We start from the raw sequence: 22118 nt of genomic DNA, 5'->3' as shown, positions 1-22118 counted from the left end.
CTCAGTGACAGTGTGAAGGGACAGTGAACTCAGTGACGGTGTGAAGGGACAGGGAACTCAGTGACAGTGTGAAGGGACAGGGAACTCAGTGACAGTGTGAAGGGACAGGGAACTCAGTGACAGTGTGAAGGGACAGGGAACTCAGTGACAGTGTGAAGGGACAGTGACAGTGTGAAGAGACAGTGACGGTGTGAAGGGACAGTGACGGTGTGAAGGGACAGTGACAGTGTGAAGGGTCAGTGACGGTGTGAAGGGACAGTGAACTCAGTGACAGTGTGAAGGGACAGTGACGGTGTGAAGTTGGCAACAATAACAAGTAGCAGATAGCGTAGCTAATGCAAATACAGCTATTCGGGAAATTCATGAGCTGGAATGTATCGCTAGCTCTGACTACGGTAGCAGATTACTAACTTGTTCCAGCTTGAAGATCATTAGTTTGATAACGGATATGAGAGAAGGGGACTAATGATTTGTTTCACAGTGACTCTAAAAGAAAATAACATTATTCTCTTTATGGAATAAAGAAGTTCAATGAAGAGAACTGAAAGTCATTGAAGACAGGTTGAGTCGATGATTTTTATTTAGAATTGAAACCCCCCCCCCCCCAAAAAATAACTATTTTTTTCTATTGACAATTTTATATGAAATCAGATGTTTTGTCACCGGTGTAGACTTTTACAGTGGAAATGCTTACTTACGAGCCCAAGTTGCTGGATCGAATCCCCGAGCTGACGAGGTAAAAATCTGTCGTTCTGCCCCTGAGCAAGGCAACTGTTCTACCGGGCGCCGAAGACGTGGATGCCGATTATGGCAGGCCACCCGCACCTCTCTGATTGAGGGGTCGGGTTAAATGCGGAAGACACATTTCAGTTGAATGCATTCAGTTGTACAACTGACTAGGTATCCCCCTTTTCCCCTGTTTTGTCACAGGTGTAGACTTTACAGTGAAATGCTGACTGACGAGCCCTTTCCAAACAATGCAGAGTTAAAAAGGAAAATGAGAATAGGAAAACAATAAAATACAAGGAATAGCATTACCTGTGTGTGTGAGGTTACATGGACACAATAATATTACTGTGGATAGTCAGATTAACATAATAGTTTGATTAAAAATGTGCTTCGCAAGAAGAACGATTAATCTAATAATAATCCTGTTTCCATGGAAACATCTAAAAACCCGGCTACCCGATGGCACTCAGATAAATGCAGAAGATTACTACTCAAAATGAATGTTCTCCCACAGCGACCATGTTATTTTTATAAGCACATTTTGATTCCGAGTTTGGACATATAACATTTTGTTTGTGAGAAACTATTTCTAAGACATGTACATTTAGTTGTTTCCAAACTCACTTCACTTGCACTTAACAGGGAGGCTCGCTTTGCTGTTGCCAGCACATGTGCAGATCAAATACAATCTGCTGGAATTCAGATTTGAAATACAATCGGCTGGAATTCAGATTTGAAATACAATCGGCTGGAATTCAGATTTGAAATACAATCGGCTGGAATTCAGATTTGAAATACAATCGGCTGGAATTCAGATTTGAAATGCTACATGTCCTATAGTTTGAAATGTTGCTCAGAAAAACTTATTTTAAATCGGCGTTGATGCTTGCTTTGATTTCTTGACCGTACACCGATTTTAAGATAAGCAGAGTAAGGTGTTTACAGTGACTATTGGATAATTTGCCATAATCAGATGAATATTGAGGTAGTTGAGGTAATATATGCATGTAGTTAGGGGTAAAGGTGACTAGGCAGTCGGGATATATAATAGAGTAACGGTAGCGTACAGAATCAGTCAGAAGTTTGCACAGTCCTACTCCTTCAAAGGGGTTTTCCTTATTTTTACAATTTTTTTAATTGTGAAGACATCAACTATAAAATAGCACGTGGAATCATGTAGTAACCCCCAAAAAAGTGTTAAATGAATGCTTTTCCAACGGTCTTCAAGGAGTTCCCACATATGCTGAGCACTTGTTGGCTGCTTTTCCTTCACTCTGCAGTCCAGCTCATCCCAAACCATCTCAGTTGGGTTGAGGTCGGGTGATTGTGGAAGCCAGGTCATCTGATGCAGCACTCCATCACGCTCCTTAGTCAAATAGCCCTTACACAGCCTGGAGGTGCGTTTGGGGTCATTGTCCTGTTGAAAAACAGATGATAGTCCCACTAAGCGCCTACCAGATGGGAAGGCGTATCGCTGCAGAATGCTGTGGTAGCCATGCTATTTAAATGTGCGTTGAATTCAAAATAAATCCCAGACAGTGTCACCAGCAAAGCACCATCACACCTCCTCCATGAGTCACGGTGAGAACCACACATACGGAGATCATCCGTTCACCTACTCTGCGTGTCAAGACACAGTGGTTGGAACCAAGAATTTGGACTCGTCAGACCAAAGGACAGATTTCTACCGGTATAATGTCCATTGCTCGTGTTTATTGGCCCAAGCCAATTATTGACCCAAGGTGTGTCCAAACTTTTGACTGGTACTGTGTGTGTGTGTGTGTGTTTTGTATAGTATTTGTGAGGGTGCAAGAGAATCAGTGCAACAAACAAAAGGGGGTCAATGCAAATAGTCTGGGTAGCCATTTGATGAACTGTTCAGCAGTCTGATGGCTTGGGGGTAGAAGCTGTTCAGCAGTCTGATGGCTTGGGGGTAGAAGCTGTTCAGCAGTATAATGGCTTGGGGGTAGAAGCTGTTCAGCAGTCTGATGGCTTGGGGGTAGAAGCTGTTCAGCAGTCTGATGGCTTGGGGGTAGAAGCTGTTCAGCAGTCTGATGGCTTGGGGGTAGAAGCTGTTCAGCAGTCTAATGGCTTGGGGGTAGAAGCTGTTCAGCAGTCTAATGGTTTGGGGGTAGAAGCTGTTCAGCAGTCTGATGGCTTGGGGGTAGAAGCTGTTCAGCAGTCCGATGGCCTGGGGGTAGAAGCTGTTCAGCAGTCTAATGGCTTGGGGGTAGAAGCTGTTCCAGAGCCTTTTGGTGCCAAACTTGGTATTCTGGTACCGCTGGCCGTGCAGTAGATGACTTGGGTAGATGGAGTCTTTGACCATTTTTAGGTCCTTCCTCTGACGCCACCTGGTATAGAGGCCCTGGGTGGCAGGGAGCTCGGCCCCAGTGATGTACTGGGGCCATACACACTACCCTCTGAAGTGCCTTGCGGTCTGTGTTTTTGGACCATGATAGTTCCTTAGTGATGTGGAACACGGAGGAACTTGAGGCTCTCGACCCGCTCCACTACAGACCCGTCGATGTGAATGGGGGGCGTGCTCAGCCACTCCGTTTCCTGTAGTATACTGCGCCTTTTTGTCTCGCTGACGTTGAAAATTATACAAAAACACATTTACTCGTGCTTCTACACCTGCATTCTAGCTGTTTGGGGTTTTAGGCTGGGTTTCTGTACAGCACTTCGAGATATTATCTGATGTACGAAGGGCTATATAAAATAAAATTGATTGATTTACTTGAAGAACAGTGCAGATATAAAGTTTAATAACAGTTTAACGGTTTGTGCTGTTTGCTGTCATTGTTATCAAACGTTGTAGAATGTTCAGTGGAAATAGTCCTTGTGCATTTTTTATTTTTTTAAATGTATTTCACCTTTATTTAACCAGGTTGTCACGTTTGCCGTGACGATGAGACCAAGGCGCAGCGCGATATGTATACATTCTTCTTTTAATGAACGAATAAACACCAAACAAACTAACAAAACGAACCTGAAGATAATAATAACGAGTGCAGACATCACATAGACAAGAACCCACCAAACCAAAAGGGAAAATGGCAACCTAAATAGGATCCTCAATCAGAGACAACGATAAACAGCTGCCTCTGATTGGGAACCAATTCAGGCAACCATAGACCTACATTTACCTAGACAATACCAAAACCCCATAGATATACAAAAACCCATAGACAAGACAAAAACACACATACCACCCTCGTCACACCCTGACCTAACCAAAATACAACAAAGATAACTAAGGTCAGGGCGTGACACAGGTAGGCCAGTTGAGAACAAGTTCTCATTTACAACTGCGACCTGGCCAAGATAAAGCAGAGCAGTGCGACACAAACAACAACACAGAGTTGCACATGGAATAAACAAACATACAGTCAATAATACAATATAAAAAGTCTATATACAGTGTGTGCAAATGTGGTTGGATAAGGGAGGTAAGGCAATGAATAGGCCATGGTGGAGTTGTATGGTTTGTTCAGTGGAAATAGTCCTTGTGCTCCATAGAGTTGTATGGTTTGTTCAGTGGAAATAGTCCTTGTGCTCCATGGAGTTGTATGGTTTGTTCAGTGGAAATAGTCCTTGTGCTCCATGGAGTTGTATGGTTTGTTCAGTGGAAATAGTCCTTGTGCTCCATGGAGTTGTATGGTTTGTTCAGTGGAAATAGTCCTTGTGCTCCATGGAGTTGTATGGTTTGTTCAGTGGAAATAGTCCTTGTGCTCCATGGAGTTGTATGGTTTGTTCAGTGGAAATAGTCCTTGTGCTCCATGGAGTTGTATGGTTTGTTCAGTGGAAATAGTCCTTGTGCTCCATGGAGTTGTATGGTTTGTTCAGTGGAAATAGTCCCTGTGCTCCATGGAGTTGTATGGTTTGTTTAACTTTGCATTCATACATTTTTAAAGTGACAACTCTGTGTCTCAGCATCACTCTGTTACCTTGGAATTGCCCCTAATTCTAACACACAGTGCTTGTGTTACCTGTTTGAATACTGAGGATGGGGTGGTAATTAGATATTAGTGATATGAATATCAACTGAATTTATTTTACCTTTATTTAACTAGGCAAGTCAGTTAAGAACACATTCTTATTTCCAATGACGGCCTAGGAACGGTGAGTTAACTGCCTTGTTCAGGGGCAGAACGACAGATTTTCACCTTGTCAGCCCGGGGGATCCAATCTTGCAACGCTCTAACCACTAGGCTACCCTGTACTTATAGCCTAATCTGACTGGCTGTTGCCTTCTATCTTATATTTTTTTAGGGGTTCCTACGGGATGTGTGGTTAACTAGCTTAGAAACATTTTTGTTGTCTTTTCTGGAGCTATACCATAATCTAAGTTTCTGAAAATCACCCTGAACTCTTTCGGTCTCCTCTTTTAGATCTATCCAGCCTACCATGTCTGAACCAGGTTCTGATTGTGGTGTTCCAGCCCAGAGAAGCTCACAGCGGGGTCCAGAGTTGCTGTCAGTGAAGCTGGGGGACTGCAGTCAAACAGTGGAACTCAATGTGATTGTCAAGGAGGAGGGCGAGGAGAGAGAAATCAATGAGCGGGAGGAGGAAGAGAGAGAGGAGGACAGGGACTCTGTTGACTCAGGTAAATTCAGGCAAAATCCTCTTTGGTTCAGAGAGTTGAACAGCCCAAAATAGCCATTGATTTTCTGGTTCATTAAGAAATGTAAACATGTGTTTTTGGTTGTTGAATAAAATGTTAATTCAGAATATTTAGGCAAGTTAGCTGGCAAACTCATTGATTCTGCTTTGTAGTATAACCCTCAGCAGTCTGATGGCTTATAAGAGGGAAGGCGAGTGCCCCCAAAAAATGGCTACCGACCATTGCGCAATGCATTGTAATTTGACAATGGCGGCATTATCTATGTGCAATGCAACAAGCCCCTTGCAAAAGTATTTCTTTCAATACACTGTTAATCCTAATTAATGTTGAATCCTGCATTAAGCTAAAATACTTTGTTCCTCTGTCTTTCTTACCCTATATCTGTTCATATTCTTACAGCAGAGAGCCCAATCCCAGACTCAGTCAACGAACCCAGTTCCACAGCATCAATACTACCTGGTTGTGGGAGTTACCCCTGTCCTCAATGTGGAAAGTGTTTCAGTCGAGCAGGAGACCTGAAGACTCATCAGAGGTCGCACAGTGGAGAGAAACCTGCCAGTATTTTCAATGTGATTGTCAAAGAGGAGGAGGGTAACTGTACTCTCAATGTGATTGTCAAAGAGGAGGAGGATGAGAAGGAAAAGAGAGGAGTTGAGGAAGAGAAGGAAACTAGTGGTGTAGTTGCCCCAGATACATCAAGACTTCGTGGTCGTTACCCCTGTCCTCAATGTGGAAAGAGTTTCAGTTCCTCAGGTAATCTAAAGAATCACCAGAGAGTTCACACTGGAGAGAAATCTTACCACTGCTCCCAATGTGGAAAGGGTTTCGGTCGAGCAGGAGGCCTGAAGACTCATCAGAGATCGCACAGTGGAGAGAAGCCTGCCAGTACTTTCAATGTGATTGTCAAAGAGGAGGACGATGAAAAGGAAATCGATGAGAAGGTAAAGAGCGAAGTTAAGGAAGAGCAGGAAACTAGTGGTGTAGTTGACCCAGATACATCAAGATTACCTGGTCGTGGTCGTTTCCCCTGCCATCAGTGTGGGAAGAGTTTTCGTTCCTCAGGTAATCTAAAGAATCATCAAAGAGTACACACTCGAGAGAAACCATTTCACTGTGTCACATGTGGGAAGAGTTTCCGTGAAAAATTCAATCTCACGAGACATAAGAAGGTACATAGTGGGGAGAAGCCTTATCACTGCACCCAGTGTGGAAAAAGCTTCAATCGTTCTGGAAGTCTTAAGGAACATCAAAGAGTACATACAGGGGAGAAGCCTTACCACTGCTCTCTTTGTCGGAAGAGTTTTAGTCAGCCAGGAAACCTTAAGAAACACCAGAGAATACATACAGGGGAGAAGCCTTACCATTGCTCTCTGTGTGGAAATAGTTTTTGTTTCGCTGGAAACCTAAAGAATCATCTGAGATCACACTGTGGAAAGAAGCCTTACCACTGCTCTCAGTGTGGGGAGGGATTCCCTCAACTAAAAAGTCTTAAAAGCCATCAGAAAATGCATATTGGAGAGACGCCTCCCTCTACTTTCAATGTGATTGTCAAAGAGGAGGATGGTGACTGTACTTTCAATATGATTGTCAAAGAGGAGGAGGATGGGAAGAAAATTGATGAGAAGGAAATGAGAGAAGTTGAAGAGGAGGACAATAGTGGTGTAGTTGACCCAGATACATCAAGACTGCCTGATCGTGGTCGTTACCCCTGTCCTCAATGTGGAAAGAGTTTCACTTCCTCAAGTAATCTTAAGAATCATCAAAGAGTACACACTGGAGAGAAACCTTTCCTCTGCTCACAATGTGGGAAGAGTTTCAGTGAAAAAGTAAATCTTAAGAGACACGAAAGAGTACATAGTGGAGAGAAGCCTTACCACTGCACCACATGTGGGAAGAGCTTCAATCATTCAGGAAGCCTTAGAGATCATCAGAGAATTCATACAGGGGAGAAACCTTACCACTGCTCACTGTGCGGAAATAATTTCCGTTTTGCTGGAGACCTAAAGAATCATCAGAGATCACACAGTGGAGAGAAGCCTTATCACTGCTCTCGGTGTGGAGAGGGATTCACTCAGCTAAGAAGTCTAAAAAGTCATGAGAGAATATCCATTGGAGGTAAGCCTTCCTGTGTTTTCAATGTGATTGTCCAAGAAGAGAAATAAGTTGAGGGAGAGGAGCGTGATGTGAAATAAAGGTGAAGTGAGGATACATGAGCAACTCTATAAGTATTGAAATTCACACCTATCCTTGCAATGGTGTCTTTTGTGACAACATGGTCATGGACAGCACCATTTAGGGCTATCTTCGTCTTCTTTTACTTCTTTGACTGTATTGGAAGTTCACAAATTAACTCAACTTGAATACCATCACCACTACCACCACCTAATGTGCTGGAGAGTGTATTAATCTGACCTTTATTTTGACAGGGAGTCGATGCTGAGACCAAGGTCTCTTTTCCAGATGAGGCCTGTATAGCACCACAATACACATTAATACACAATTAACACATTCAACTACCCGTTCATAAACACAATATACAAGGTGTTATACACAACAATACACGAAAAGTGAAATGCAATCATAAAAAAAACAGACACATTCTTTAGTAACAAGGTCCCTAACAACCGTCTGAAAGGCCCTAGAGGCACCAATTCCTCCAATTTTAAAGTGCATTGTAGATCATTCGACACACGCAAGGCACAAGGGAACCAGTGAACGGGTTTGATAACTTATCATTTAGAGGCACCTGCTCTTTTATTAATAGTATCACCATAATTGAGAACCGGTAGAAAGGTTGACTACACAATCTGCTTCCTGCTGACTAGAGAGAGACTAGATCAGTTTCTGTAAAAAAAAAAATAACACTTCAAATCTTAGTTTCTTAACAAGCTCAGTCGTATGTTAAAAAAAAAAAAATGTTAACGCTATATCACACCAAGGTCTTTGTATGCTGGGACTCGTTCAATTTATAAAACCATCCGATGAGTGAGGGAAGATGTAATCCAACTGAGACAATTAAGTATGAGTTTTAAAAATCAGTAAGGGCTTTCCTGCACAACTGTAAAATCCGACTGTAGCCTTGTCACAGCCAGGTCAGCAGTCGGGGTAATTCCGTAACGTAATAGCATCGTCCGTATTTAGATGAGATCGAGACAAGATCATTAACAACTATAGTGGTTGCTGTAGTAGTGCTATATACAAATTTGTTTACGTCCCTGTTATTGAGCATTTTCCCTTTGCCAAGATAATCCATCCACCTGACCGGTGTGTCATATCAAGAAGCTGATTAATAGCATGATCATTGACAAACCTTAGTCTAGTCATGGTAAAAACATGACGTCTGGCCTCCCGAGTGGCACAGTGGTCTAAGGCACTGCATCACAGTGTTGCGGCGTCATAATGACCTACTGGTACTCACTCATTGGTTGATGATGTCATCACATATGTTGATGTTGGGGTGGTGCTTTAGATGATGAATATGTAGTAGAATGTTTTTTTAAATATATTTTTATTTCCTGTTAAAGTAACATATGTACATGACTAACATGTAAAACAGTAGCATAGTCTATAGAGGCCTGTATACTGGGGGCTGAGTCTGTATATAGTATATACTGGGGGCTGAGTCTATATATAGTATATACTGGGGGCTGAGTCTATATAGTATAAACTGGGGGCTGAGTCTATATAGTATATACTGGGGGCTGAGTCTATATATATTATATACTGGTATATACTGGAGCTGAATTTCCAAAATGGTGCACTATTCCCTCTGTAGTGCACTAAATTTGACCATGGGCCCTATTCTGTAGTGCACTACATTTGACCATGGGCCCTATTCTGTAGTGCACTACATTTGACCATGGGCCCTATCCTGTAGTGCACTACATTTGACCATGGGTGCTATTCTGTAGTGCACTACAATTGTCCATGGGCCCTATTCTATAGTGCACTACATTTGTCCATGGGCCCTATGGGCTATTCTATTGAATACAAATTAAGTCCATAGACTCCAGTAGAATTCAGTTGTGGATATGTTTTATACATGATTAAACTCAGTAGAAGGGCTGGTTTGTATTGACATCAAGTCTATTGTTATGTCATGATCTGGATGGAAATGGTGTTATTTAGAATATTGTTCTGTTCCGGAACAGTATAGATCCCTTTTGTTGTCAGTTCTGGTTCTGTTCCTTGAAATTCCGTTTTTCTTTTCTGTTCCCTGAACTGGTTCCAACTCCTTGTTTAGAATATTGTAACGTATCCATTAATTAAATAATAAATTCTAAGAAACTAATCTTCTTCATTGAAGGTGGATGATGTTGGTAGATTGTCTTTATCCATGAAAAGTCTGTATTGTATCATGGTGGTGATAAATCACAAGAATAAAACATGCCATACACTCACTGCGTTGTTGGAATATTATAAACTGCCTGGTTCGAGCCCTGAATGCTGATTGGCTGACAGCCGTTGTTATATCAGACAGTATGACAAAAACATGTATTTTTACTGCTCTAATTACATTGGTAACCAGTTTATTATAGCAGTAAGGCTCCTCGGGGGTTTGGTATATGGCCAATATACCACCGCTAAGGGCTGTATCCAGGCAGTCCGCTTTCCGTCGTGCTTAAGAACAGCACTTAGCCGTGGTATATTGGCCATATACCACACCCCCTCTGGCCTTATTGCTTAAATATAAGAGGCTACTCTGGTGAATGTTTGTGATGAATGGAGAGTGGATTATCTACGTTACACACAATTTCTGCTCTACTTGTTCAGCTTCGCAGAGAAGAGGCTACACCGGAGAATGTTTGTGAAGAATAAAGAGTGGTGCTCGTTTTAAAGTTAGACCAAAACTGAATCAATGTAGGATCATAGGCTGAGTTTACACAGGCAGCCAAGATCTGATGTGAATTTTTTTTATGTGATTGGTAAAAAGACCAATGGATGGAGAAAAAACCCTCAATTGGGCTGCCTGTGTAAATGCAGCCATAATGACACTATTCTACATTTGTGCTCACCCTCCTTCCACATTACTCAACATGAATTAAAATATATAATTCTTCAAGTCATAGATCTTGGGTATGTACAGTATTATTTTGAAGTAGCCTACAGTGTTGTGAATGATGTACAGTGTAATTTTTAAGTGTTGTGAATGATGTACAGTGTAATTTTTAAGTGTTGTGAATGATGTACAGTGAATGAATTTTAGAGCACGTGGCGTTACAGAACTAGCCTGTCTTTTGTTTCAATAAAAGCACGTGGCTTATTGCCCATAGTGACCGGCGTTGTTGAGTTTTGACGGCATGAGAGAAAAATGCGATCATTCACAAAATCATCCAACTCAATCTCATTTGCCAACAAAAATAACAGCTAAAAGACCGTACTAAACACTTTTTACATGTTTTATACGAAAGTGGTTGGGAAAATGTTTTTCACTCCGTGCAACGTTGTGCTGGAACATATAGAAAGTCGACAATCAACAGTCAATTCGAATCAGCAAAATATATGAGAATGTCAGAACAGTTCCCACAGCAGCGGCAGATCACCATGACTACAGTGGTAGCAGGGACGACTGGCAAGCGCTGAAAGAATCAAGGTGAGTGGCGTTTTACTCAAACTTTTACTCGGCTAACCTTGGCTTTAGTAGGGTGGTCGGCACTCTACTCTCCCCAGTCTGTCTATGGAGAGCGCTGCTCAAAGCGCTGAGTGCAATTTGTCAGTTTTGCCGTATTAAACTTAATACGTATGACGAAAGCACAATCTTTCTGGATTTAAACAGAAATGGCAAAACCGTTTAAAAAGTACATATCAACCACAATACTCTATTCTCCCTTTTTCCTTTCAGAAAAAATCACAATCAAGTATTTTGAAGACAACCAAAATCGATGCTCATATTAAAAGCGATTGATCAGCTTTGAATCTATTTGTTTTGTTTGAGAGTTTGAATGGGAGGTGCATCTTGTGTTGATAGCAAGCCCCAAGGCTGATGGAGAGGAGAGGTGTGTGTGAGTGGAATGTGAGAGTGGATAAGTGGCTCACATCATGAATCTGCTAGGGAGTGCTTTCCACAAACCTTTTAATCAGCTGAACAAGGGGCACGGAAAACAAGATACCTTACCTTCCTCGCCAACAAACTGGCAGGGCGGAAGAGAGCGACTATGGCTCCCAATCCATGTGCAACACGCTGGAACTCATGATTCTCATCATTGTAGTACCACTCAGAGAAGTATGGCCTCTACAATGGGTCCATGCTGTGTTGTCATGTGTTGCTGCCATGCTGTGTTGTCATGTGTTGCTGCCATGCTGTGTTGTCATGTGTTGCTGCCATGCTGTGTTGTCATGTGTTGCTGCCATGCTGGGCAGTGCTGCCATGCTGTGTTGTCGTGTGTTGCTGCCATGCTGTGTTGTCGTGTGTTGCTGCCATGCTGTGTTGTCATGTGTTGCTGCCATGCTGTGTTGTCATGTGTTGCTGCCATGCTGTGTTGTCGTGTGTTGCTGCCATGCTGTGTTGTCATGTGTTGCTGCCATGCTGTGTTGTCGTGTGTTGCTGCCATGCTGTGTTGTCGTGTGTTGCAGACATGCTGTGTTGTCATGTGTTGCAGACATGCTGTGTTGTCATGTGTTGCAGACATGCTTTGTTGTCATATGTTGCTGCCATGCTGTGTTGTCGTGTGTTGCTGCCATGCTGTGTTGTCGTGTGTTGCTGCCATGCTGTGTTGTCATGTGTTGCTGCCATGCTGTGTTGTCATGTGTTGCTGCCATGCTGTGTTGTCATGTGTTGCTGCCATGCTGTGTTGTTGTCTTAGATCTCTCTTTGTGTAGTGTTGTCTCTATTGTCATGATGTGTGTTTTGTCCTATATTTTTATTTAATTTATTTTTATTTTTAATCACAGCCCCCGTCCCCGCAGGAGGCCTTTTGCCTTTTGGTAGGCCGTCATTGTAAATAAGAATTCGTTCTAAACTGACTTGCCTCGTTAAATAAATACAGATTGAAATACAGGTATGATTTAAATCTACATGCATTCTACAATTGCTTAAGTCATTGTCATATCATTGTAATTATGCCGTGATGTCATTTCATATTTCCTATGTTCCTCTTTTTTTATTCTGTGTCATTCACAGACGTGGGGCCAAAGTGCACCGCAGTCTGTAGAGAATCTCCACGAGATGCTACAAGACCACGAGCTGCTACAAGACCACGAAATGCTACAAGACCACGAGCTGCTACAAGACCACGAGATGCTACAAGACCACGAGATGCTACAAGACCACGAGCTGCTACAAGACCACGAGCTGCTACAAGACCACGAGATGCTACAAGACCACGAGATGCTACAAGACCACGAACTGGTTCAGTTGCTGCAGATTCAGCTGAACATCATGGCAGACAAGTGCAAAGTCATCCTGCAGCTTCTCCACATCTTCCAGAGCAGACGCCCCGTGACGACAAAGATCTTTCACTATTGAGAGGACTTGCAGATGAATATTGTAGCAAACAAATAACTACAGAATGAGGCTTGTTTGCACTACTTTAACCCAGTTGACAACTTGCCGTTTGCTGTGAAAACAAAATATGTTGAGCACTGTTGAAGAGGCATACAGCAATGCAGAGGGGAAAAACGTACAAAGTACATGTGAGATGGACAGCCTGCCATGGAGGTCCTCCAAGAAGTTAGGGTGTTTGATCAACGTCACATTGTGTTTATGGTTGAGAGTGTCCAGCTACAAGGCTCTTCCAGGCTTCAGTAAGGTACCACGAGATGAACTAGATGCCTTCTTGACCAATGTAGGGCCAGCAGCACTGAGAGCCACAGTGAGATGGGGTTGTCAATTTGGATATCTTCTGGGATGGCCTTCAAGAGAGACTTCCTGTGCTGAGCACCCTGGCCAAACGCTACAAACATGCAGTCTCAAACTTGGCTGATGCTGAGCGAAGCAACAGTGTCTACAAGCTTGTGTTGCCCAGCCGTAGGCGATCAACCTCTAACAACAACCTACGAGCCTTGGTCTTCATGTACCACAACCAACGACTCCGCAGTGGAGCAATTGATATGGAGGAGGATCAATCAATCAATCAAATGTATTTAAAGAGCCCTTCTTACATCAGCTGATACCACAAAGTGCTGTACAGAATCCCAGCCTAAAACCCCAAACAGCAAGCAATGCAGGTGTAGAAGCATGGTGGCTAGGATAAACTCCCTAGAAAGGCCAGAACATAGGAAGAAACCTAGAGAGGAACCAGGCTATGAGGGGTGGCCTGTCCTCTTCTGGCTGTGCCGGATGGAGATTATAACAGAACATGGCCAAGATGTTCAAATGTTCATAGATGACCAGCAGGGTCAAATAATAATATGATTACATTGAGATATAGGCCTAGATGAGCCTGGCACTTAGTCACCCCCCCCCCCTACCTCTCATGATGTTCAGAAAATGAGCTGTGTTTGTTTTCAAAAAAGCACTTTGTCTCTAACTGTTTTCATGGAAGATGAACTTGAGATATAATATGTCTTAATTGCAGATTCGACCCCAGGTGTTTCTTTTGTCCTAGTTTAATATTGTTTAGTACCTACACATTATGGCGGCATTTTGTTATGTTGGAACTCTGAGCTTCCACCCCTTTCTTTGTTCAGAAAAAGAGCTGTTTGTTCAGGAAAGTTTGAGTACTTTAAATGTTTCTAATTGTTTTTGTATTATGTATTCTGCTTAAAATCTTCAAAACTGATCACATATGACTTTTTATTGCTTTATATGAAATTAACGTGAGAAAAAAATATCACAAAATGTATCAAAAAGAATGTCGCGAAATCCTGTATTATGTTGGTAGATTGTCTTTATTGATGTCAGTATAGTCACTTTAAATACTTCAAATAATGCCACTTTAATGTTTACATATCTTACATTACTCATCTCATATATGTATATACTGTATTTTATACTATCTATTGCATCTTGCCTATGCCTCTCGGTCATCCATATATTTATATGTAAATATTCTTATTCCATCCCTTTAGATTTGTGGAATTGTTAGATGACTTGTTAGATATTACTGCACTGTCGGAACTAGAAGCCAAGCATTTCGCTACACTGGCATTAACATCTGCTAACCACGTGTGACCCATACAATGGATTTGATAGTAACATGATGATAAAGGATAACAGATGCTATACACTGTTGTAATAATATAACATCACACTGCTGATAGAAATATAATGTAATGATAGCTGTCTTGTTTTGGTTGAGAAATCTATTTTCGTTTGACGGAAAGAAGTCAGGCAAAACAAAGGCCGGTAAAACATGCACAATGACTACGCTGATACGACACTCACGAACATTTCCTGCAGCATCTCATAATCCAGACCAAACTCACTCGGGAAAGTGGATACGTTTTTCCCCGCTTCCTTTACGAGACCTCACCATTTCCTAAAGTTATTTTCAGCCAAACAATTAGCTACAGGAAATCAGTTCCAGGTAACCTATTGCTAATTATTATTATTTGTTTTAATGATGCTTGTAGCACGGTCTGTAAACCAACGCATTCAATGATGAAACGGAAGTTATTGCCGCGGCCTGTCTTTGTTGTTATCCTAGCTAGCCAGCCGTTAGCTAGCTAGCAACACATCTCCCGTCCAACCCGTTTGTGTAGCTAGCTAACTAACATGCTAACTTTATTTCAGGGTCACGGTTGAAGTGTAACTTTTATTTCATAGTTAGCCAGCTGTCGTGTCATCGTGCGTAAAATGACTGTTGCGAGGAATTAGCTAACCGGCTGCTCCTTGTTTAGCCACAGGCCTTTTGGTAGGCCGTCATTGCAGATAAGAATTTCTTAACTGATTTGCCTAGTTAAATAAATAAAACAGATGTTTGGTTTAGCTATTTAGGTAACCAGCTAGCAAAATTAGCAGGACTAACCGTTGCTAAACTAACGTTTACAGGTGTTGTGCCGAAAATCATCCCCCTGCCAGAATTCAGCCCCCCCTAATGCGTGAACGCACGCGCACGCACGCAATTTTACATTTTCTTGCCTGCCGAAAAGAAATTAGCCTTGCCGAAACCCCCCCTTCTAATTTCCTTAATTTTGTGTCTAGAGTCAAATACTTCCAGTGGCAAACACTACTGGTCAACATGAGCCACCAAAATACTTTATATAGAACAAACTTCGCGTCAGGATATGCAACCGGAATTAATAATTATTGTATGTGTGTTATATTAAACAGAGAGGGAGTAAACGTGATCAGAAATCTCAACAAGGAAGCAAATCGCAGCAATGAAGAATTGAGTGCGTCCGCGTTCACGCGAAGGGGGGGTTTCTGGCAGGGGGGACATTTTCGGCACAACACCAACTACCAGTTTATGCAAACGTCGAATCCCAATGCTTCGAACACACCTACAGTGATATTGCGCAAAATGGTGCGCAGCAACAGTTCAGCCTTCAGCTACCATTTCTGCCAAGCCGTCCAGGCATACACTTTTATGTATATCAATTCAACGAATGCACTGCCTATGCAAAGCAATGCTGTAAAGCAAGAACAGTGTCCCTATGGAAATGAATGAATGTACTTCTGGTGTACCAAAATACAATGATACTGTCGGTGTGATCAAGGTGTAACACTTTTTCAAGCAAATTAAGAAGGAATATCGACATAACTTGTAGCGACATAAGAAACAAAATTCCATCAAAATAATAAAATGCAGTTGTGAAACAGGCAAGAATAAGGAAGTACTTCCGGGTCAAGGATCTTTTGGAATCCTTCAGAATAAGAGTCCCGTCATGGATATACTGACAAGATGCATGTCTTTCCGCCCTAATAATGGGAGTAGTTGTCCACAAAGCTGCACGGTGGGCTGTCTAGCTTCCCCCTATCCTTTCTTTGAATTGGTTGATACATCTCATTATTGTAATCCTTTTTTGAATATTTGATGAGGGTTGTTGACGCCAACCGCCTGTATTCAACGGAGCGAGATGGATCAAATCAAATGTTATTGGTCACATACACATGGTTAGCAAATGTTAATGCAAGTGTAGCGAAATGCTTGTGCTTGCAGTTCCGCCATTCCAGTAATATCTAACAAGTAATCTAACAATTCCATAACAACTACCCAATACACACAAATCTAAAATCTAAGTAAAGAAATGGAATTAGAATATATGCATATAAAGATATGGTAAAGTCTGTATGTAGGTAGCAGCCTCTCTGTGTTAGTGATGTTTAATAGACTGATGGCCTTGAGATAGAAGCTATTTTTTAGTCTCTCGGTCCCAACTTTGATGCACCTGTACTGACCTCGCTTTCTGGATGGTAGCGGGGTGAACAGGCAGTGGCTTGGGTGGTTTTTGTCCTTGATTATCTTTTTGGCCTTCCTGTGACATCGGGTGTGGGAGGTGTCCTGGAGGGCTGGTAGTTTGCCCCCACGATGATGCGTTGTGCAGACCACACCACCCTCTGGAGAGCCCTAGCGTCATGCCGTGAACATGCATGGCCATCTCGAGACAATGTTTTTTCTAAAAGTTGTGTGTCACGCATGTCACGTGTCCTACTTATATCAGTACACTCGTAACCACTTAAGGATGACGCAACTTCTTTTCGATCAAGTAAACCTTGTGTAGAAAATAAGCCATGACTTTTTTTGTTTACCAAAATTGACACTCTCATTGACCTCCATACAAAACTCTCTGCTTGGTGGGCAAAACGAGAAAACGCCACCTGCTGGAGGGAGACAGATTTGCAGCCGAGTTGGTCCTCTCTCTTCCTCTCTGTGTATACTTTGTAAATAAAAGTATTTCTATAAGATATTATGTGATTTCTTTGTTTATTTGTTTATTTTTTCCAGACTAAATGGTCAACAATGTGTTCTGTGTGTAGTCCTATTAATTATTGTCCACAATTATCAATATATTTTATACTAGTTATCATACAAAGAATAATTAAAATATTTATATAAAATATTATTTATTTGTACATTTTTTCAAGTCTAAATGGTCAACAATGTGTGTACTCCTATAATTTATTGCACCTTACACAATTATGTACGTTGTGCTGCAGTGTCCATTCTACCCAGGAACACTTCTAGTTTCCAAGTCCAATGAGTTTACACCCACAGGAGCGTCTCTTTTTTCGTAATTGAATCGCAATTGGATATCTCGAAATTGGCGAGGAAAAGGAGGTAAAATACACACACAAAAAAACAATTCTAAACTACTTTTAACAATTTCCACTGAAAATTATACAAAAACAGTGCAGATTGACCGTTTTTGCTGTTTGGTGCTGTCGTTGTTACCAAACTTTGTAGAATTTTCTGTTGGAAATTGTTCAAAATAGTCCTTGTGCTCCATGGAGTTGTATGGTTTGTTTAACTTTGCATTCATTGGTTTTTCATACATTTTAAAGTGACAACTCTGTGTCTACATCACTCTGTTACCTTGGAATTGCCCCTAATTCTAACACAAGAAAATGCTTGTCTTGCCTAATAGCCTATAGGCGAATGTTTGAATAGGCTCCTGAGGATGGGGTGTTAATTTCAATCACTGAGTGTATCATATATTAGTAATGAATTTGAACTGAATATGCTTGTACTCAACAGCCAGTGTTTTTCTTCACTTATGGCCTTATCTGACTGACTGTTGTCGTCAATCCTATATTTATTTTATGGAAAAGGTTTCCTGCTGGACGGGATGTGTTGTCAGCTAGCTTAGATACATTTTTGTTTTCTGGAGCTATACCACGACATAGGTTTGTGAAAATCACCTTGAACTCGTTGGGTCTCCTCTTTTACATCTATCCAGCCTACCATGTTTGAACCGGGTTCCGGTTGTGGTGTTCCAGCCCAGAGAAGCTCACAGCGGGGTCCAGAGTTGGTGTCAGTGACGCTGGGGGACTGCAGTCAAACAGTGGAACTCAATGTGATTGTCAAGGAGGAGGGAGAGGGGAGAGAAATCAATGAGGGGGAGGAGGAAGAGAGAGAGGAGGACAGGGACTCTGTTGACTCAGGTAAATTCAGGCTAACAACCTCTTTGGTTCAGAGAGTTGAACAACCCAAAATAGCTATTGATTTTCTGGTTCATTAAGAAATGTAAATATATGTTTATGGTTGTTGAATAAAATGTTAATTCAGAATATTTAGGCAAGTTAGCTGGCAAACTCATTGATTCTGCTTTGTAGTATAACCCTCAGCAGTCTGATGGCTTATAAGAGGGAAGGCGAGTGCCCCCAAAAGATGGCTACCGACCATTGCGCAATGCATTGTAATTTGACAATGGCGGCATTATCTATGTGCAATGCAACAAGCCCCTTGCAAAAGTATTTCTTTCAATACACTGTTAATCCTAATTAATGTTGAATCCTGCATTAAGCTAAAATACTTTGTTCCTCTGTCTTTCTTACCCTATATCTGTTCATATTCTTACAGCAGAGAGCCCAATCCCAGACTCAGTCAACGAACCCAGTTCCACAGCATCAATACTACCTGGTTGTGGGAGTTACCCCTGTCCTCAATGTGGAAAGTGTTTCAGTCGAGCAGGAGACCTGAAGACTCATCAGAGATCCCACAGTGGAGAGAAGCCTGCCAGTACTTTCAATGTGATTGTCAAAGAGGAGGAGGATGAAAAGGATATCGATGTTCAGAAGGTAAAGAGAGAAGTTAAGGAAGAGCAGGAAACTAGTAGTGTAGTTGACCCAGATACATCAAGACTATCTGCTCGTGGTCGATTCCCCTGCCATCAGTGTGGGAAGAGTTTCCGTTCCTCAGGTAATCTAAAGAATCATCAAAGAGTACACACTCCAGAGAAACCATTTCACTGTGCCACATGTGGGAAGAGTTTCCGGGAAAAATTCAACCTCACGGGACATGAGAAGGTGCATAGTGGGGAGAAGCCTTACCACTGCACCCAGTGTGGGAAAAGCTTCAATCGTTCTGGAAGTCTTAAGGAACATCAAAGAGTACATACAGGGGAGAAGCCTTATCACTGCTCTCTTTGTCAGAAGAGTTTTAGTCAGCCAGGAAATCTTAAGAAACATCAGAGAATACATACAGGGGAGAAGCCTTACCGTTGCTTTCTGTGCGGAAATAGTTTTGGTTTCGCTGGAAACCTAAAGAATCATCAGAGAGCACACTGTGGAGAGAAGCCTTACCACTGCTCTCAGTGTGGTGAGGGATTCCCTGAACTAAAAAGTCTTAAAAGTCATCAGAAAATACATATTGGAGAGACGCCTGCCTCTACTTTCAATGTGATTGTCAAAGAGGAGAAGGATGAGAAGACAATTGATGAGATGGAAATGAGAGAAGTTGAAGAGGAGGACAATAGGGGTGTAGTTGACCCAGATACATCAAGACTGCCTGATCGTTACATCTGTCCTCAATGTGGAAAGAGTTTCAGTACCTCAAGTAATCTTAAGAATCATCAAAGAGTACACACTGGAGAGAAACCTTTCCTCTGCTCCCAATGTGGGAGGAGTTTCAGTGAGAAAGTAAACCTTAAGAGACACGAACTAGTACATAGTGGAGAGAAGCCTTACCACTGTACCACATGTAGGAAGAGCTTCAATCATTCAGGAAGCCTTACAAATCACCAGAGAATTCATACAGGGGAGAAACCTTACCACTGCTCACTGTGCGGAAATAATTTTCGTTTTGCTGGAGACCTAAAGAATCATCAGAGATCACACAGTGGAGAGAAGCCTTACCACTGCTCTCAGTGTGGAGAGGGATTCACTCAGCTAAGAAGTCTAAAAAGTCATGAGAGAATATCCATTGGAGGGAAGCCTGCCTGTGCTTTCAATGTGATTGTCCAAGAAGAGAAAGAAGTTGAGGGAGAGGAGAGTGATGTGAAATAAAGGTGAAGTGAGGATCATAAGCAACTCTATAGGTATTGAAATTCACACCTAACCTTGCAATTGTGTCTTTTGTGACAACATGGTCATGGGCAGCACCATTTAGGACTATCTTCATCTTCTTTTACTTCTATGACTGTATTGGAAGTTCACAAATAGGCCTGTATACTGGGGCTGAGTCTATATAGGCCTGTATACTGGGCTGAGTCTGTATATAGTATACACTGGGGCAGAGTCTGTATATAGTATATACTGGGGGCTGAGTCTATATATAGTATATACTGGGGAAGAGTCTATATATAGTATATACTGGGGCTGAGTGTCCCAAAAGGCATGTCCCAAATGGTGCCCTATTCCCTCTGTTGTGCACTACATTTGACCATGGGCCCTATTCTGTAGTGCACTGCATTTGACCTTGGGCCCTATTCTGTGGTGCACTACATTTGACGATGGGCCCTATTCTATAGTGCACTACATTTGTCCATGGGCCCTATGGGCTATTCCATTGAATACAAAATAAATCCATAGACTCCAGTAGAATTCAGTTGTGGATATTTTTTATACATGTTTCAACTCAGTAGAAGGGCTGGTTTGTATTGACATCAAGTCTATTGTTATGTCATGATCTGGATGGAACCGGTGTTATTTAGAATATTGTTCTGTTCCGGAACAGTATAGATCCCTTTTGTTGTCAGTTCTGGTTCTGTTCCTTGAAATTCCGGTTTTCTTTTCTGTTCCCTGAACTGGTTCCAACCCCTGGTTTAGAATGTTGTTAAGTATCCATTAATTAAATAATAAATGCTAACAAACTGTAATCTTCTTCTTCATTGAAGTTGGATGATGTTGGTAGATTGTCTTTATTCGTGAAAAGTCAGTATTGTATCATGGTGATGATAAATCACAAGAATAAAAGATGCCGTACAATAATTGTTGGAATAATATAACATCAAACTGCAGGCCTGTGTGGGATTATCTACTTTACGCACAGTCTCTTCTCTACTCGTTCATCTGCCCAGAGAAGAGGCTACACCGGAGAATGTTTGCGAAGAATAAAGAGTGGTGCTCGTTTAATAAAGTTAGACCAAAACTGAATCAATGTAGGCTGAGTTTACACAGGCAGCCAAGATCTGATGGGAAAAAATGTCATGTGATTGGTAAAAAGACCAGTGAATGGAGAAAAATAAACTCATTTGGGCTGCCTGTGTAAATGCAGCCATAATGACAGTATTTTACATTTGTTCTCACCCTCCTTTCACATTTCTCAACGTGAATTAAAACATATCTAATTCTTCAAGTCTTAGATCTTTGAGTTATGTACAGTGTTATTTTGAAGTAGCCTACGGTGTTGTGAATGATGTACAGTGAATGAATTTTAGAGCATATGGTGTTAAAGAACTAGCCTGTCTTTTGTTTCAATAAAAGCACGTGGCCTATTGCCCATAGTGGCTCGCGTTGTTGAGTTTTGACGACATGGCATGAGAGAAAAATGCGATCATTCACAAAATCATCCAACTCAATCTCATTTTCCAACAAAAATAACAGCTAAAAGACCGTACTAAACACTTTCCAAATGTTTTACACGAAAGTGGTTGGGAAAATGTTTTTCACTCCATGCAACGTTGTGCTGGAACACAAGAGAACATCGACAATCAACAGTCAATTAGGGTGGTCGGCACTCTACTCTCCCAAGTCTGTCTATGGAGAGCGCTGCTCAAAGCGCTGAGTGCAATTTGTCAGCTTTGCCGTATTTAACTTAATATGTATGACGAAAGCACAGTCTTTCTGCATTTAAAAAGAAATGGTAATACCGTTTTAAAAGTGCATATCATCCACAATACTCTATTTTTACGTTTTCTGTTCTTCATCTCCCTTTTTCCTTTCAGAAAAAAATCACAATCAAGTATTTTGAAGACAACAAAAATCGATGCTCAAATTGAAAGC

At 41.7% G+C, this 22118-nt stretch overlaps 2 protein-coding genes across 4 annotated transcripts in view; both read left to right on the top strand.

Annotated features, from left to right (window-relative positions):
- Positions 1-9753, top strand: part of LOC129847401 (gastrula zinc finger protein XlCGF26.1-like) — an 18466-nt gene extending 8713 nt beyond the window's left edge. The window contains exons 2-4 of one of the 2 annotated variants that reach the window (XM_055915185.1): positions 5121-5335; positions 5753-7468; positions 7780-9753. In XM_055915185.1, the coding sequence (XP_055771160.1) occupies positions 5137-5335; positions 5753-7468; positions 7780-7793 (1929 nt within the window). In that variant the 5' untranslated portion in view covers positions 5121-5136 and the 3' untranslated portion in view covers positions 7794-9753. Of the gene's footprint in view, positions 1-5120; positions 5336-5752 lie in introns of both variants that reach the window. The other variant, XM_055915184.1, reaches the window with a different exon arrangement.
- A 4413-nt stretch (positions 9754-14166) lies between these two features.
- On the top strand, positions 14167-21612 carry LOC129847399 (zinc finger protein ZFP2-like). Of its 2 annotated transcripts, none has more exons than XM_055915181.1 (3): positions 14167-14820; positions 18134-18338; positions 18757-21612. In XM_055915181.1, exons 2-3 carry the CDS (start codon positions 18140-18142, stop codon positions 20178-20180), a joined length of 1623 nt encoding a protein of 540 aa, XP_055771156.1. In that variant the 5' UTR covers positions 14167-14820; positions 18134-18139; the 3' UTR covers positions 20181-21612. The 2 variants fall into 2 exon arrangements, with proteins under 2 accessions (XP_055771156.1, XP_055771157.1); XM_055915182.1 differs by having other exon boundaries at positions 17394-18338.
- Positions 21613-22118: the final 506 nt, after the last annotated feature.

This window comes from Salvelinus fontinalis, unplaced genomic scaffold (genome assembly GCF_029448725.1).
Source record: "Salvelinus fontinalis isolate EN_2023a unplaced genomic scaffold, ASM2944872v1 scaffold_0825, whole genome shotgun sequence".
NCBI lineage: Eukaryota > Metazoa > Chordata > Actinopteri > Salmoniformes > Salmonidae > Salvelinus > Salvelinus fontinalis.
The sequence above is the reverse complement of the archived record's forward strand: the minus strand, read 5'-3'. Positions and strand labels throughout refer to the sequence as shown.